The 17,220-nt window shown below is 38.4% G+C and overlaps 1 protein-coding gene across 2 annotated transcripts in view; it reads left to right on the forward strand.

Moving 5' to 3' along the window:
* The first annotated feature begins 2,878 nt into the window (after positions 1–2,878).
* Positions 2,879–17,220, forward strand: part of PMS1 (PMS1 postmeiotic segregation increased 1 (S. cerevisiae)) — a 45,035-nt gene continuing 30,693 nt past the window's right edge. For both annotated transcript variants that reach the window (XM_010563812.1, XM_010563820.1), the window contains exons 1-4: positions 2,879–3,038; positions 7,845–8,027; positions 10,086–10,188; positions 11,860–12,023. In XM_010563812.1, the coding sequence (XP_010562114.1) occupies positions 2,907–3,038; positions 7,845–8,027; positions 10,086–10,188; positions 11,860–12,023 (582 nt within the window). In that variant the 5' untranslated portion in view covers positions 2,879–2,906. The remainder of the gene's footprint in view (positions 3,039–7,844; positions 8,028–10,085; positions 10,189–11,859; positions 12,024–17,220) is intronic.

Consider the following 17,220-nt stretch of genomic DNA (forward strand, 5'->3'; position numbering starts at 1 on the left):
TGGGCCTGGGCCTGGGCCTGGGCCCGGGCCCGGCGCGGCGTCCCCGTGTGCGGGGCCAGGTCCTGCTGAGGAGCGAGGCCCGCTGGCTGGGGCGGGAGCCGCGCGTCCCTCGCCTCGCCTCCCCTCCCCTCGCCTGGCCGAGGGGCGCGGCGACGCTGCTGTTGGCGCGGCACGCCCAGCTTTTCTTGACGAAAAGCTGGACCGGGGACTGGGGGCTGTTCGTGCGGTTTTAGGGAAGCTCGAGGGTGACCGTCCGCAGGTTCTATCTGCAGCTTTTCTCCCCCCCCCGCTTTTTTTTTTTGTTTTTCTTCTCGTAAACTGAAGAATTACCGGAGTATGTGTGCTGGTGGACTCCTGAGAAAGGTGGCTGTTGGAGTGGCGTTTGGGTGCTGCTCCAGAAATCTGTGAGGCCACAACTATGAAGTTTAAGGAGCTTTTGTTCGCAGTTTACCTGATGGTGTGCAGTGTTACAGCTGTTCAGAGGGCCCCCGTCGGTGGGGTGTCTGACTTCATTCAGAGGGGTCAAAGGATTGCATCGGTGATGGTGCTCAAACACAGAAGATACTGTGCCTTCCCACGGAGCACAGACTGTAATACGTCCGGTCGGTGAGGAGTTATAGTAGCAATGTGGCTTGAGCTGAAATACCTATCTTTAGCTAAAAGTAATCAGGGGCTGGATGCATTTCCATAGGTAGCAAGTACCAGAGGTCCCTCCCTCCCAGCAGGTGCCCCCGAGATGTGGCCAGCATGGCTGTATGGCCATGCACGTCCTCCCTCTGCTCTCCAGCGAGCAGCTGGCGGTCCTGCGTGGGCTGGTTTGGGTCCAGGGAAAGGGAGGGCACGCCAGGAGCTAGTTCCTCTCCCAAATCGCCTGCATCAGTCACGCCTCATAGGAAATTTGTCTTTGGGTTCTGCAACGTTTCTGTTTTAAGACCCTACCTTGTCTCAATTAGTGTCTTTTGGTGAACATACTCAGCTCTGATCTGGCACTTGTCATTAGTAAATCATGAAGCACTTGACATGGGAGTCCTGTATAATGCGTGAGGAAACTTGCCTTCCGGAATGCATGTACATGATTAATATTGGTTTGTCTTCAACAATACACATCTTCCCATGCTCCTCTTCTTTTCCAGTTTGTTTGGTGGAAAACTGATTTGTCAGATCTTTTTATCACAACTGAAAGGCAAACTCCCTTTGGGAGTAAATAACAAGTAAAAAGAGAAAACCTCTTTGTTGCTGTTCTTAGAATTAATGCTGCTTTCTCTTTGAAACACTGTACCTTTTTTTTCCCCAAGTAACCATGGTTTTGCTTTGTCTTTTATGTTTAAAGACTGGCAGTCTTTAGAAGGATATCGTGGCAAAGCGTGGCAAAGAAGTGTCCTGTAGTTGTTGTATCAACTGCATATACCCTGCAGGATAGTGTTGCCCTGGGATGCTGGCCATAGTCCCTTGCTGTGTCCTGAGTCTTGTCAGGAGGAAATCTGGGTTTGCTCCATTCCTCCACACATGCTCATATCCTTGGGACGGATGCTGAGTGTGTGATCTGTGTTCTCCAGCAGATAGCTTGGACTGAATCAATGGGGAAGGCAGGACTGCCGGGATTGTTTGTCTTTCAATGTAAATAACATTACGTAACATAACCCAGTAAAGACTGCCACTGTGGAGAGAAGAAACCCAAGCCTTGAACCATTCTTGAGGTGCAAAGAGCTGTCTAGCAATGCTCTTTTTCCTCCCTTTCTCATATGCATGAAAAACTGTTGTTGAGTTCTTTGCATCTGGCTACAAGGATTGACAGATTTTTCCTGGAGATTGGTTAATTATGTCTACAGTACTTGGGTACTTAAACAGAAGGGCATGCAAAAATTTACAGATCCACTTACAGTCTCTTCATAGTAGACTGTGTCTATAATGCAGCAGGAATTTTATAACCCTTTTTAAGTTTTTCAGTGATTAAAAAAAAAAATCTCCATTGGCTTATAGTATGAGGCATCTCCATTTTCAAGTGGAAGATACAGAGACACAGAAATAAACTGACCTGCCTGAGGGCACACAGTAAGTCAGATCAGAAAGACAAGGTTGTAATTCAGAAGTTTTTTGAGTTGAAGTTTTTTGAGTTTTGAATATGACTTCTGCCTCAGCACCACTGTGCTTCCTCCCCACTTCTTTCCCACCTCCAAAACGGTTACCTTCCAGTTATATTTCTTTGATGAATCATACACACAACACAGCAGTGCTGAGCTCAGAAATTTTAAATGTAGGCAGGGAAAAATGATGTGAGGAGTTTGTAAAAAAAAAAAAAAACAAAACCAAAAAACAACAACAACAAAAAAAAAAAACCACAAAAAAAACAAACAAACAAAAAAACCAAAACAACAAAACAAAAACCAAACACAAAAAAAACCCAAAATGTTGGGTGTTTGGGTTTGGGGTTTTTTTTGCATCAGTGCTGGAATTAGACTTGATGCTGGGTAAATATCCTAGCTGAAGACATTTCTGACTAGCACTCTGCATTACCATCTGGTCCGTCTACTCTGTTGTCATTGCAAGATCACAACCACATGTTATAGTAATTTGGAGGAGATGATATAAGTGTGAGATAATACACTGTTATGCTCAGTATATCTCTGAATTCTTGAGGTTTTTTATTAGAAATTTAATCTACTTAAATTAGTGTTTTCTAGTCTAGACCTGTGTTCTGTTTCTTCCACAAGTCAAACTCCCACTGACTGCAGAGGGAGCGGGGTCCTTCTGTATCTTGAACTTTTACTTGTCAGCCGTAGTGTTATGTTTCGCCTACATTTAAAAGTTGCTATGAAACAATAACTTAGAAATGTGTATTTGTAATGTGTCTTTCACATTCTTTTTCTGTTATCTTTCTATGCAGTTTCTCTGAATCTTATTGCACTATGAAACAGCTGTCGGCAGAGATTATTCGTCTCCTTTCAAGTTCTCAGGTGATTACATCAGTTGTCAGCGTGGTGAAGGAGCTGATAGAAAATTCCTTGGATGCCAATGCCACAAATATTGATATTAAACTGGTAAGTTCTCTTTCTTTCTCTTAAAAAGAATTGGATGTAAAATAAGATGCAAGGAAAGTTGTTCCGCTGCAAATGTATTTTTTAGGCTGTCATGGTTTGGGGAATGGAAGGGTATTAGTAGTATTTGTAGATATATATTTTAACTTCAAATAAAAATGGTCCCAAATCAGTTTCCATTAACATTTTTGAGGCCCCACTGAAACAGTAGGGCATATTTGTGCTTCTGAGTGTATCTTGGGGAAAAACTGTCAACTTCTTTAATATTTCTTTTCCTACTTACAAATTACTTTTTCTGACTAATAGCTTGTTTTAAAAGGTGTTGGACTTCAGCTTCACTGCTAGACTGGCATATTTAATGCTCATTACAAAATACTGTCAGGAAGGTGAAGATGGAAACAATGGAAATAGTCAACGGCCATGCTAGATGTTTTTGTAATATAAATTACCACATGGTCCCTAATTAGCACGGTGAGCTCTGGCTACTTCTGACATTTTATTTTTATAAGATATTAAAAAAAAGTTGGCATATCACTCAAGGACACTTTCTGAAAATAGAAAATATTGCTTATAATAAAGAACCTGTGCTTTTTTTCCCCAAATCGGGTAAAATGGCTAACTGATCAGCTTCTCTTGCTGCCATGAGCATTTCTTGTTTTGCAGTATTTTGTCAACAGCTGCATAGTAGCAGTATCTCCTACTTAGTAAGAATGTGTGTTGTTATAGTCTGTATAAATGGATGTATCCAGAATTGCATCCAATTTCCTTTCCTGAAAATAACAGTGAATGTATAAGCTATTCTTGAATTAAGTCTTAGACAAATGCTTTTAATTAGGTGGGCAATTCAATTCCTGCTTGTGTCTTTGTCCATGTCACTGCTACCTTCTGAATGAGTCTCAAGTATTTTCCATCTGAGTATGGTTTCCTGCAGATTCCAAGGAACATGCTTATTTGTTATTTGCCCTAAGTGAGCTGAAGATACTCTGTCTTCTCAATATTTAGACTGCATAGTATCTTGCTTCATGAGTAACTCCAAAGTGAGTAGTGTGTACATAGTTCTGGGGGTAAGGGTATCAGAATCAGATCCTGTGAGCTGATCAAGAACTGCAAGAAATCAACAGAAGGTTTTGGAGCATTCAAAAATTGTTAGAACAAACCTTGTCTCTTTTACTGGAGTGCCAATGTATAGCCATGCAGATAGCCAGAGGAGAAAGCCCTCTAATCAGCATGGGTTTCACAGTGCAATAACCAGCTGTTTCCATAGTGAGAGGTCCAAAATCAATTAAAAAGAGCATTTTCAACCATTTCCAGTGCATGAGTCATCTGCTCTGCTATTACATTCTTTGTCAGTTCAGCCCAATCCAAATCACTGTATTTCTCAAACAAGCAAACCAACCTGGCTTTACACAGGTTGTCAGTGAGTAAATGAGATTTGCTGATTGTTCTTCTGTAGGTACTAGGGCAAAAGAGAAAACCTGCACTTTGTACAGCTGTACACAGTAATACTGTAAAATAGTGGATTTCTTCTGGGATTTTTTGTGATAAGAATATTTTTATATCAAAATACTATTTTCCGTGTGTGAAATTTAAATAAGGTCGACCACATAATAGAGCTCAACAACCACATTAACTCTGGATTAGTTCAAAAGCATAATAGAGAACGGAAACTTTGAAATTTCATTTTACAGCTTGATGGTTTTTGCCTGAAACTGGCAACATTTTAATTGTTTTAATCTTTTTCAGATGGATTAGGAAGGCTAGCTGATTCATTCAGACTTGTTACCCAGCTTGCCTGAACAAAGACAGGAATGACTTTTTTGGAGACTTAACTTGCAGGTGGAATGGTTCTCGGGTAGAAACCATGGCAGTGGTCAGTTGTAGTGGGAAGGTTTGACTAGTGTTATACTCTTGTTAACTTCTTGGTTGACCAAACTCCAATAGGTGATGTTTTTGAGCATCTTTGCACTGTGTATCACCTAGCTTTTACACAGCACTGGGGAAAACATCAGCTTATATTGTAGTTTTAGATAATGTGATACTACTTTAATTACAATTAAAAGCAAGTAATTTGATTAGAAACTGAACTGTGGCCTTTCTGTAAGGTGTTGAGTGGTATCTATTTATTAATTTGAACCTCAGCTTTATTGCTTTTAGAAATGTAAACATGCTAGAGCTTGCCTTGTTAACAGCGGGGTCAACTGCCTCTGTGGCATGGCTGTGCGTTAAGCATCTGTAGAATGATGGTTTTATTCTTGACATGATGTCCTGCCTTCCGGTTAAAAAAATACTAAAAACCATTGATGCAGCAATATAATTGCTTGTATATGGATAAAGAGACTCCATGGGCATCAGTCTGTCAGTTTCCCTGACTTATCTCTAACAACAGGAATTTATGAGAATAATCTGCACAGTCTGACTGAGACCTGCATATTTTAATTAACAGAGAAGATGAGCAACAGCCTGTGTTAGTAGTTGGAGCAAAATTGGGGTTCAGGAAGGATGAATTTTAGCTACAGGTTTGCTACTATTATATGAAATGGCTGTTGTAAAAGGCAGACACTTGTTTCTATAACTTTTTTTCCAATGCATGAAGTGGGAGCTTTAATCCTTAGAACCTTCTCACAGCAAGTTTAGCTCAAGGTGAGGTTCCGGTGTACACCTGCTCCATCTCATCTCCTGGAAAGCAAAGTCCTATATCATCTGCACGGCATTGTTAGACTTTTCTACCTCTCATGATCTGTTCGTCTTGCTAATGCAAAAGAAAAGTAACCTGGCAATCAAAGTGGATTATTTGTGCCAGTTTAATAAGCTGAATTGACCTTCGAGTTCTTATGAGTAACAGAGCTGTAGCTGAAACAACGATGGGACCATGCAGTCATTAGTGAAAGAGGAGGGAGTTGAACCATATGGTTTGGCATCAGTGATCTGGTAGAGCAACTTAACTTCTCATGAGATGATGACCTCAGTAGTATTTAGGTCGTGTAGCATGGTGGAAGGTGTTACAGAATACAAAATTTAAGCATTGTAATATTTTAAGTAAAATGTGTGCAAGTGAAAATGAATAATATTAGAAAAGAAATAGAGAATCATTCATGTAATATTTTGATGCAAGGTGAAGGAGATAAATCTCACTTTTCCTAAGCAGTTAAGTGGTCTGGAGGTAAAAATTAGAATAGAAAACAGGTGTTCATTGGAAAATGCTCAAACCCTTTGTTAGTGCATTCGGCAGTGGGGCAGAAGGTTTCCCATTTATATCTCCTTATGTGTTTTTATGTTCAGTTGAAGTGTATTGCTTAGGTTCTGTTCTGCTTCCCAGTAGGAGGTTGACTCAAATATTAGCGAAAGCATTGTTTTTCACCCAAAGATAGCTTTAGCACCATTCGCTAATACGGAAAGTGAAATGTACCCACGTTTCTATTGTGTATCAGTTATATAAGTTCTGTGCCTACCTCAGAGGCTTTTGGTGTTTCCTAATGCAGATTATGTGTGAATACAGGTATTATCTTTAGATACATTCCATTTGGTTTTAATTGCATAGTTTTTTTACTTCAAGAAATAACCCTGGGAGTACATTATATTTTTTCGTAACTGTTTTCAGTATATGCCCAGATGAACAATAAAATTAGTTCTGTTTAATCAGTCAGCTTTCTGTGAGCAACCATCACATACTCTGTACAGTATCCGTGGTGGTAGCCATTCATTCAAGATGTTCATTCTAAGCAAAAGCAGTTTTAAGGTTGCCTAGATGTATTACACACTATAGCAGATTTTTCTGTATGTTATATCATAATCTTTTCAAAGAGCCAGGCATGCTTCTGTAAAAGAAGTTTAGTTAGTGATCCTGCAGCTCTAATTACTTTCTCCTCCTGGCTTGTGATTCTTTTGGGTGCAATTTACATGTGCAGATTATAATGTAGCTGGAAGGAAGCATTTGTTTGCTGCAAGTGTTTGAGATGTTATAGAACCTGAATTCCATCTTTCATTTAGCTCTCCTAATTATCTGGATTTTCAGAGTTTTACCCTATTTATACTGGTGCTTATTGAAATTACATATTTAAATTGGAATGCTGTAAAATTGTGTTGCATGTATGTAAAGGTAAATCACAAAGATTGAACTTTGTTTCCTTGCAAGCTGTTTTTAAAAGAGCCTCTAGGAACCTTTACTTCTTTCTGTCAAGTATTGTACCTCTTCACAAGCTTTCTTATTTCTGTCCACATTCATGCCTTGCCCCCATTAGGATGTCAGCATCTGTATATTGAGACACAATATAGAGAGTGGAAAACTACTGAAGTAGTGAAATCACATAAATCAAGACTGAAACTGAAAACAATTCTAAGTGAGGGCCCACTGACTTTAATGGATGCAGGGCTGGATTTGTGGTGATTTCAAAAAAATTGATACCAAATAGGTAAGGGAGGTAAAAAGAGGTTAAAAAGTCTTTAGCTTTCCAGCTATAGATCTCTTTCTGAGCTTAGGTTTTGCAAATTTCATCATAGTTTAAAAAAAATTTACTTAATTCCTGTTTTAATTTCACTGCATTTATATTAACATGCTGTTTCCAAACCACAGGGTATGAATTACATTATTTAATTAGAGAAACCATCACTACTATCCTAACATGTTGTATTTTTCTTTTTTTTTCTTTTTTTTTTTTTAAACAGAGACATTAAATGGTTGCTCAGTTTCTCCAAATAAGCAAAACTCTCACTTCTATCTGGATGGCTAGAAGCTGTAACCTTAGCTGCTTCAAACTTGAGTCTTAATTCTGGTTGTTTTAGTGCTCCCATTATATTTTATTCTTTTTTTAGGAGAATTATGGATTTAACAAAATAGAAGTAAGAGACAATGGCAATGGAATCAAGGTAGCTGATGTTCCAGTTATGGCAATTAAACACTACACCTCAAAAATAAGCTCCTCCGAGGACCTTGAAAGGTTGACAACATACGGTTTCCGCGGGGAAGCTTTGGGATCAATTTGCTGCATATCAGAGGTGAGCAGTTGCTGTAAGTGTGTCTAGTCTTTTGTGTTGTGATTTTTTTTGTGTGTGTTTGTGAAAGTTTTATTAAAATATCAGTGCAAAGACTTCAAATTGTTGCAGCAGCCTGGCAGGGATATGTCTTCCAAATAGTTTGGCTTGTGTATGCTGCCTTTCCCCCTGCTCCCCAGAAGTCATGTCATATGGTTAGGAAGCAGTATGGATTTGTTAGTGTCAGTCCTGCCTTTCTGTCATACTGGTCACAGCAGTGCTCTATTTATTTTCCTCAGTCAGAATAGGTCAGAGTTTGCTTAGTGTTTCCTTTTCTTTTGTATCAGGGTATAGATATGTGATTTCTTAGAACACTGGCTTATTCTCTTTAGTATTGTCAGCAAATATAATGTCAAAGAGTATGGCTGAGTTTGCTACTTGAATTAGGGTAAATCAAAATGAGGAACAGCAGATGGTAGCCAGGAGAAATAATTTCAGGGAACTGATGGCCCACATAGCTACCATTCCAGTAATGATTTCTGTCCTGATGTTATCTAGGTGATCAGCAGTCATGGGATCTTGCTGGGCTCCATATTGCTCCTTGACATATATATGACTGCAATTGCACAAACTTTGTTGTCCATATGAGTAAACAGGAACCTGCTCCCTGGCCTATTCGAGTCTGATCCATATGTTTGTGTTAAGAGGACTGACAGCGTACTGATATTTAGGATTTAACTTGTTGACTGAAAGTAAGTTTGTTCAGAACCATCTGAGAAGTGTTCAGGCTGTAAGGAAAGGCACAGCATCTATCGGTTCCATTGTGCTCTGCCTTTCTGTATTCATGCTGCGCCAAGGTCAAGTTTTGCATTCTTCTTTCTAAGTCTGCCAAGGATTAGATCCTGCAAGAAGATGCTGATACCTGTGTCTGATTGGAACAGTCAACTGTCAAAGCCAGGAGAGATGTTAGAGTTTGACTCCTTGCTACCTTGGGCTACATTCACATTGCACTAAGCAGGAGTGGGTTGTATGTTTGGATGGAGATTTCCAAAGATGCTTTCAAAAGTGTTGGCGTTTTGACAGATGATGACAGACCTCAATCATTGGTTCCTTCTAATGTGTCGTCAGAGCAGGATGCCATCTGTTCTGAGCTTTTAATCAGCTCTGTGATACATTTCATAAGAGATGGGAGGTGGCCTGAGTGTATTAAGTACTTTAATAGGTATTACTTTAATCCTTTAATCAGTAATTATGTTAATTAAACACTCCTGGCATTGATTGCATTCTGCCTACCCAAACTGCCCCCTGAAGTTTCAGTTAAGAGGTACTTCACTATTGGCCCTTAAGTATGTCTTTAATATTGTTGTTTCCAATTAATCAATTACTGTTTTTTCTCTCCGAGGCGTGGCTGAACTCTAAATGATTCATATGAGACACTAAAATAAACCAAAATATCCTGAAGCTCTGTATGTGCGATAACCTTTGTGTCTTTTAGGCGGTTAAAGTGCAGTGGCTCTATTGTTCAGAATGTTGATACCTGAACTTAAGGAACTGTAGTTTTATTGAACTTCTGGTTTATGACTGCTAAAGCTGATCTGTGTATTACCATAATAGCTTACAAAACATGCTACTACTGATTGCTAGATATGTTTGGGTGTGGAAAGGTACTGTTTGTTTGACAGTAGTTATTATGTTTGTGGAATCTCACATGAATTTAAGAAGTTGTCATAGTATACCTTCTCTCATGAAGGATGAAAATGCAAAATTATCAATTTAGTTGTTTGTTTAACTTGTGTTAGAAAAGCAGAGAGGAGTGTGTGTTGTAAGTAGTAGGGATTGCTATGCTTTGTGTATTAGTGTGATAGAAATGCGTGGCTTTTAGTTAAATGGATGGAAAAATGAGTAATAATGCAGAGTGTTTCTGTAAGAAACACCTGTAGAAAAAAAAGTTATAAACTAATTAAATGTAACTGTGGTGATTAAAATAATGTAATGGTAAGAGTGGTAGCAAAGCTTATCTAAGCTCATTCTGAACTTTGTGAATCCTTGATTAACATAAGTTTTTTAAATCACTCTTTTCAGGTTTTGATCACAACAAAGACAGCTGATGATGATTTCAGCACTCAGTATGCTTTGGATAGCAATGGGCATGTAACTTCTAAAAAGCCTTCCCATCTTGGGCAAGGTAGGAGGATATCATTGTTCTGGTGTTGTGCTGTGACAGAAGTATTTTATGTTTCTCTGAGGGTCTATTTCATGTTGAAATACCTGTTCTGTACTTGAAGGCTGAGTATGAAATCTTTGCAGCTATAAACATTTCTTGCCTTATGTCTGTTAACCGAGAATGTGTTATTATTGTTAGAAATAATATGTCTTGGAAGTTGCTTTAGATAGTAATTATAAACTAGTTTCTCCTTCTCTGACTCACTTCTTCAAGCTGACAGTGAAAATAAAAGCTATAAAAATTCAGTGCTCCAGGTCCACGCAGACTTACTGTATAAGTGTATGAAGGATTTGTTCAGGACCAAAATAATGTTTCTGTACACAGCAAAATCATTGTTTAAAGGAGTTAAGAGTTGCCCTGCTGCTATATGAAGGAGTTGTTGGAAGCAGCATGGCTCTAGGACCAGGCAAAGTCACAGTTCTTTCTAACCTGCAGGAAGGGTGTGTTGCTAGAAATCCTTCTGCATGTTTGTGTGAAAGATAAAAGGTTGCCCTCGTCTCAGAGGCAGCCTTGGTGGTTCAGATGTGGTGTAGGTTTGGGGTGGCATCTGCTCTACTTTGTGCTCTGCTCAGCTAATTGTTGCTCAGCAAGGAGGACCGTTAAGACCACACTGTGTCCTTGCATTCACACTCCAGCCGGTGTGTATTCCCAGAAGAGGGGTGCTCCTTTCTTGTGACAACAGAGAGCTCCTGAGGAAGCAGTTGCAGCTTTTCCATAAAGCTTAGCTTTTCCCAGCTGAGTTGCAGTGGCTGCTTGTCAATATTGTGCCCATAAGCTGCCTCCCAGCTGGCTGCAGTGCTCCTACAGCAACGGGGAGCTGGCTGTCGACCCAGCTCCCGTCCTCCTCAGTGCTAACTGGCTGCAGGGAGCCATTAAGCCAAAAGAAGCTGCTGAGGGCTAGTCAGTGGGCAGATACTGAAGAAAGAGCTGAAGCTGAGAACTCTAATTTTAGCTAATTTTAATCAGGGACTCTTTTTAAGATTTAGACTGTAGTATTTTCTATAGCCAGAAAGCCTGTGGGTTGCGTTGTCTTGTCTTTTGTCAAAACTGTTGAATGATTGACTGAATTCTGTGACATATATTTAATATTTTGCAACATCCTTACGGGCTAGGAATTTATGTGATTGTGTTGGCTGATGAATATTCCTCCTCTTACTGTGTACTTTGCCTTGAACAGAGGGATCTGGCTCTTCAGATACTACCCTGAAGCAAATGCTTGTGAAGGGCCTTAATGGAGGACAGTGTTCCTTTGCCTCCAGATATGTCCGATTAGATTCTAGTCTGTTAATCATTTTACTAGTGAAAGTTAACTTAATATGCACTGAAAGAGTCTTCAGCTTTATTTAGTGCTGATTCTCGCTATTGTCAGTGTGTACCAAAGAAAGCTTAATGCTGCAATCGTAACTCTAAAGGAGAGGAATTGCAGCTCTATGGATACTTTTTGGGGAAGGATGACTGCTAATTTGGTATATTTCTTCTCATGCTAATATCTAATTTAGGGTTACTATGGTTTATTTTGTATGCAGTAGCATACAGACAGGTGTCTTCAAGTAAAAATGAAGTTTCCTCAGTATCCAGTCAGTGGTGTGCTTTCAGTGTAATTTCTACTTATTTTTTGTCACTTGCTTGCAGGTACTACAGTAACAGTCCTAAGGTTGTTTAAGAATCTTCCTGTAAGAAAGCAGTTTTACTCAACAAATAGAAAATGTAAAGAAGAACTGAAAAAAGTCCAAGATCTACTGACAGCATATGGTATCATAAAACCAGACCTGAGGGTAACCTTAACACATAATAAGGTAACAGAGTTTTTCTCTGTCAGCTATCTTAAATTAATCAGAAACTGATCCTTATGCTGTTCATCTAATACTTACAGAAAATCTTTCATTCCTAGGAATTTTCTTTCATCACAGGTTTGTTTTTCTTCTTTCTTCCCTTCATAGGTGTGTATTTTATGATGGTTACAGATTTTGATCCTAAACTTCTAAAACTCAGGCTTGGATCTTTTTGGTCTGCTGCAACAGATGCCTTGGTTAGATATATGAAGTATAAAAAATATTTTACATGCTAGTGGTATAAGAATGTTTTTACATGCTAGTGGTTAGTAAAGATGTTGGTGGTCTGCAGAACAGAGAAGTGAGACCTTACTAGACCACGGGGCTTGATCGAGTGTTAACCTAAGCCAACTGAAAAAACTCTCAAAACTTACTTGGTTAGGCTGTTTATCTAGATAGGACTCGGCATACAGCAAGCTACCTGTATGTGCTATAGTGTCTAAGAGCTCAATACATAATGATGGTTTTATTTAAAATGGCAAAAAAAATTCAAAACAATTTGCTACATTGGTGTAAGAGTAACAGTATAACAACAGGCTTGTAGTGGAGCTAGTTGTTCTTTGTTTAGACTTGGGGGAACAAATTCAGAGGCTGCTTGGAGGCTACGTTGACTTCACAGCATACTGAACAGTAATTCTACAGCACAGATACAGAAATTACACACACAGCTACAGAAATGACACACTGAGCAGTTTTCCTTTACCTGACCCCAATTTAACATAGCTAATTTTATTGGCTGCTTTTGACACCTCTGAGAGGAAAGTTATGCTAATGAATTTTCAAGTTGCCACAAAGTAGAGAGTGACATCTCGTGGCCAGATCCCACAGCAATTCTTTTTCTGTTCTAAAATAATTTTGTGTGTTGATCTTGCTATTTGGCCTCTTCATTGAGCAATTTTGATCAGTTACTCTATCAACCAATCACTCACACTTCAGTTCCTTTTCAGTGGGAATGATGAATGACACCATGCTTTTCTTGAAATTACAACAGACTGCCCATCACTTTCTGGAGTTGTATAATATGCTCTGATTATATTTATGTATGTATTTCTAAATATCAAAGTGTAGATACTGTGAAAAACAAAACCCAGCCTTGTGGCTACAGAATTAGTATTCCAAAGCTGAGAAAGTGTAGCTACTTTCAGTCTTACTTCATTGGGACTACAGAAAGTTTGAAACCAGACATCTCAGGGGTGTGTACTTAGATTGTGTTAAGCTCCTTGACATATCTAGCAGTGGTTCACAGTATTGGTCTTAAATGTTGGTTAATAAAACTAATTTTGTCTTTTATTGGTGTTTGTTTTGCCCTCTCTCACAAGTTGCAAATTATTTTTTTTATGGTATTTTGATTTCATCCCCTTTGATTAGACTATTACATTTCTTTATTGAATAGGCTGCCCAGGGAAGTGGTTGAGTCACCATCCCTGGAGGTATTTAAAAGCGCATAGATGGGGTACTCCATAACATGGTTTAGTGGGCATGGATGATGGTTGGACTCAAATGATCTTGAAGGTCTTTTCCAACCTAAATGATTCTATGATTCTATTCTATTCTATGATTCTGTGATTCTTGTTTTTCTTTTTTTCCTCTGCTTATTTTAATATAATGGCAATAATGTGCAAGAAGTTGGTCACGTTTTTTTCACAATACTTACTGCAAAAATGGTGTGGAGAGCAGCATGATAGTAGCCATTGCACGTTTTTTGACTACCTATCGTATTAGCTTCAGAGGTAAATTCTTTAATATACAATGTGAGTAGGTAAAATAAATCAGTACAATTACTATCTGCAGGCAGTATTATTCATTGTAATGACAGAGATGGTGCTGATTTTTTGGGCTCTTCATTTTGCACTGCCAGCCTTATGCTCATTTAATTTATTTAGGGAAAAAAAAAAGAAAACAAGAAAGAAACCGCTCAAATGTTTCAACACAAGAGGTCGCTCAGTAGCTATTGCTGAGCAGGGAAAATTAAAGGCTTAAGAAATCATACAGAAAGTGTAGTGTGTCTCCGGGCATGTGTAAATGCTTTAAAATAGTCAGAAAATATTAAAAAACTTTGAATGCAGATTCCTGTGTTTCTACGGCTGTTGTCATTCCTTGCAAAATAAAAAAATACCTATTGCATCATAACTTTTAAGAAATTTGAAATTCTGAAATTCCAATGCATAACAACTTTCAGCAGATCTATGTGCGTCCATTTTACCATATCACAGAACATTAATATTTAGTTCTTTTACCTTCAGATGTTAAGTATTGTTATCATTAAAATTACTAATTCAGATCAGAAGGTGTTTTTCCTACAGTATATCTGTGCTAGAATAATACTTTCTACTGAATAGTATTGTCTGTGGGTTTTTTTTTTTTTGCAGTGGCTGTTTTATTTCTGTTTGAAATGTACTAGGAGAAAGAAAGAATCAACTTCTTAGAATGGCTTTATTTTTCATGTAGTTCATAGATTATATATTAGTTTAAAAAATTGTATGTTTACTTATTCAGAGGAGTTCCTAGAATCCCAAATTCTTGAGTCTGAGCCAATATTTTCTGTTGCAATGGAAGAAGATACACGTCAGGAGTAAGATCAGGTTCCAAGGCTTAAAAGAGCAAGAAGGTAGCAGAGATGAGGTATTATGGAAGGAGATGAGGAAAGATAGGTCGGAAGAATAGAAAGGGTGGTAAGTGAAAAAAGTGTAAATAAAAGTGTATTTCAAAGAAATCTTCAAAAAAAATGACAAAACCAGTACATTTAAAAAAAAAAAAAACAACAAAACAACACAACAAACAAACCCAAACAGTCTTTAAAGTCTTGTATTTTATAAGAAATTAAAGGACAATGGAAGAAAGCATAGCCCTAGCTTTACCAAGGAAGAATGTTATGAGGCTGAAACTTTCATAGAAGTATCTGAGGTTAGGCATCAGAAAATGGTTGCCTAATCGATTCTAGCAGAAACTTGTTTTGGCAAGTCGGGCCTTTTATTGAGCTGTGAATGTATATGTGTTTTTAGGATGCACAATACATTGCATGTTTTATTTCCACCATGTTTTTTTTTAAAGGTGTATTTCTTGTGCTTCTGAATGACATTTCAAGAATTTTGTCTTGTTGTGCCACATTTCATATGTGTTTTTTGTTCAGAAAATATTACCATTAAGTGTCTGATTTCTTCTCTGTGAAGAACCATTATGCTCTTCCTGCCTTGGGGTTGTTTTTTAGTAAGTAAGAAAATAGATATCCTTTTATCAGTCATCCTAGGGTTCATTTATTGTGTACTCTCCATCAGTGGATTTCCAAGATAGGAAATACTCAATTGCTCTTTCTGCTCAGAATGTTTTGTTTGCATTAGCAATAAATAATGGATCACTTTGCAGATCAACCCTTGAAGTACTATTGCTATTTTGACAACTTGGATTAGCTAGTGCTCCTTCTTTTTATGAAGGTTTATCCTGCCAAGACATTCTTTGAATACTGATAATGTTGATCCTCTTGCCAGTATGGTTATGTTAGAAAGAGGTATTTTTCTTCTTTCATCACCATGTTCCTTGAAAGCATATTGAATAATGAGACAGCCAAATGGAAATAATTTACATGAGTATTCAGCAAGTTTATTTAAAGTTAACATTATCTGAAGGCATGCTAAGAACATTCCAAAGTCAGCTACCGCTTAAACCGTGTCAAACTCTTCAGCCTGAAATGCCATGTTCTAGCCACCTATGAGCCCTGGCTGTATTTTACCTGAGGTGGTGTAGGACTCTTCCCTGGAACAACAGTTTTTACACTCTTCACTGTTTAACACCAGTAGCCCTCAACTTAGTCTTACAAGCCACTGATATTCAAATGCCTTTGTGTGTTGAAAAGCTGATGATACAGAATGCTTTAATTCTTTTCTAGTTGCCTTTCTTCCACAGACACCAAAATGAGAGAGGACACTCAGTAACTATACCTGTTTTAACAATTTCAGATATAATAAGGCTGAACAAATTATGGCAACAGGTGGTTTAGATGGTGCCTATCAGCAGCTCATACCATACACAACTGGTCCTATGTCTTTTGCAAAGCACAGGTGGGCCATATGTAGACTCAATAAATTTTCAGTTCCTGTTGAGGAAAAATCTGCATAAGGCAATATTTTTTCCTAGAGTTTTTCACGCATAATATTTTGAAGCCTTGGTCACACACAGTTCTGCCTAGAACTATGTCTTGTTTGTTTCTTGAGAGTCATGGGTCGGAACTTCTGCAAGAGATCCATTTTGAGGCTATTATTATAACTGTGGATGGTATTTTTCCCCAAACCCCCATTGTGGTTGGTGTAGACTTAAAGGATGCCATCTTCATTTATTTTTTTTCTTTACAGTAAGTCTCCTCTTACTTCCAAAGTTGGATAATCGCAACCTACAGTCTGTATCCGGTAGTCAAAACCCAGTTTATTTTCTGTGTCTGAGTCCTCTGTAGTAAATGTGGGGGCTTTGAGACAGAGTAAGTACGTTGGGGTAAATTTACCATTTTTAACAATGGGATTATACTTTGCATTCATTCATTGTGCTTCCAAACTCTAGTGTAGCTGCATGTTGAAAAGAAGTTTGCATTGAGCAGAAACAGCAGCACGTAAGCTTGCTCTTGATTTGGAAAGGCTACTCTGTTTAATGTAATGGTGATAAATTAAGTCCTTCCCTGATCTATGTGTCTTAAAATATAAAGAGGAATTATGATTAAGAATCTGCAGTGCTCTGCAGCCAACATGCTTTCATGCTAACCTGGAATATAGCTCAGTCTTTACTTCCATTCGTTGTTCAGTGGCTTTGCTGAGAAAGCCAAACAGAGAGTTAATTATGGTGTTTTTTTGTGCTGAGGACACCTGTCCACTAGGAAATTCGCTGAGACCCTCAACTCAATTTACATCAGCCAGAGAACAGCTGCCAGATGGTAACTACTTTTGGTCACTACCAACCTGGTTGAATTTGAACTGGTGACCTAGAGGTGAAATGCTTTATATCCTATTACTAATTCCTTGAGGTTTCCAGTTTCTCATCCATCGCTTTTTTCAAATGACAGCACAGTATATGTATGAAATCTCAAAACAATTACTGTTTCACATATGCAGTGTGTGTTGCAGAATCTGAGATGTGCCTTTAGCTCTTGCAAGGCTTTCACACTCACTTTGTACACTTA

This window comes from Haliaeetus leucocephalus, unplaced genomic scaffold (assembly GCF_000737465.1).
Source record: "Haliaeetus leucocephalus isolate CR32 unplaced genomic scaffold, Haliaeetus_leucocephalus-4.0 Scaffold1, whole genome shotgun sequence".
NCBI classification, from domain to species: domain Eukaryota; kingdom Metazoa; phylum Chordata; class Aves; order Accipitriformes; family Accipitridae; genus Haliaeetus; species Haliaeetus leucocephalus.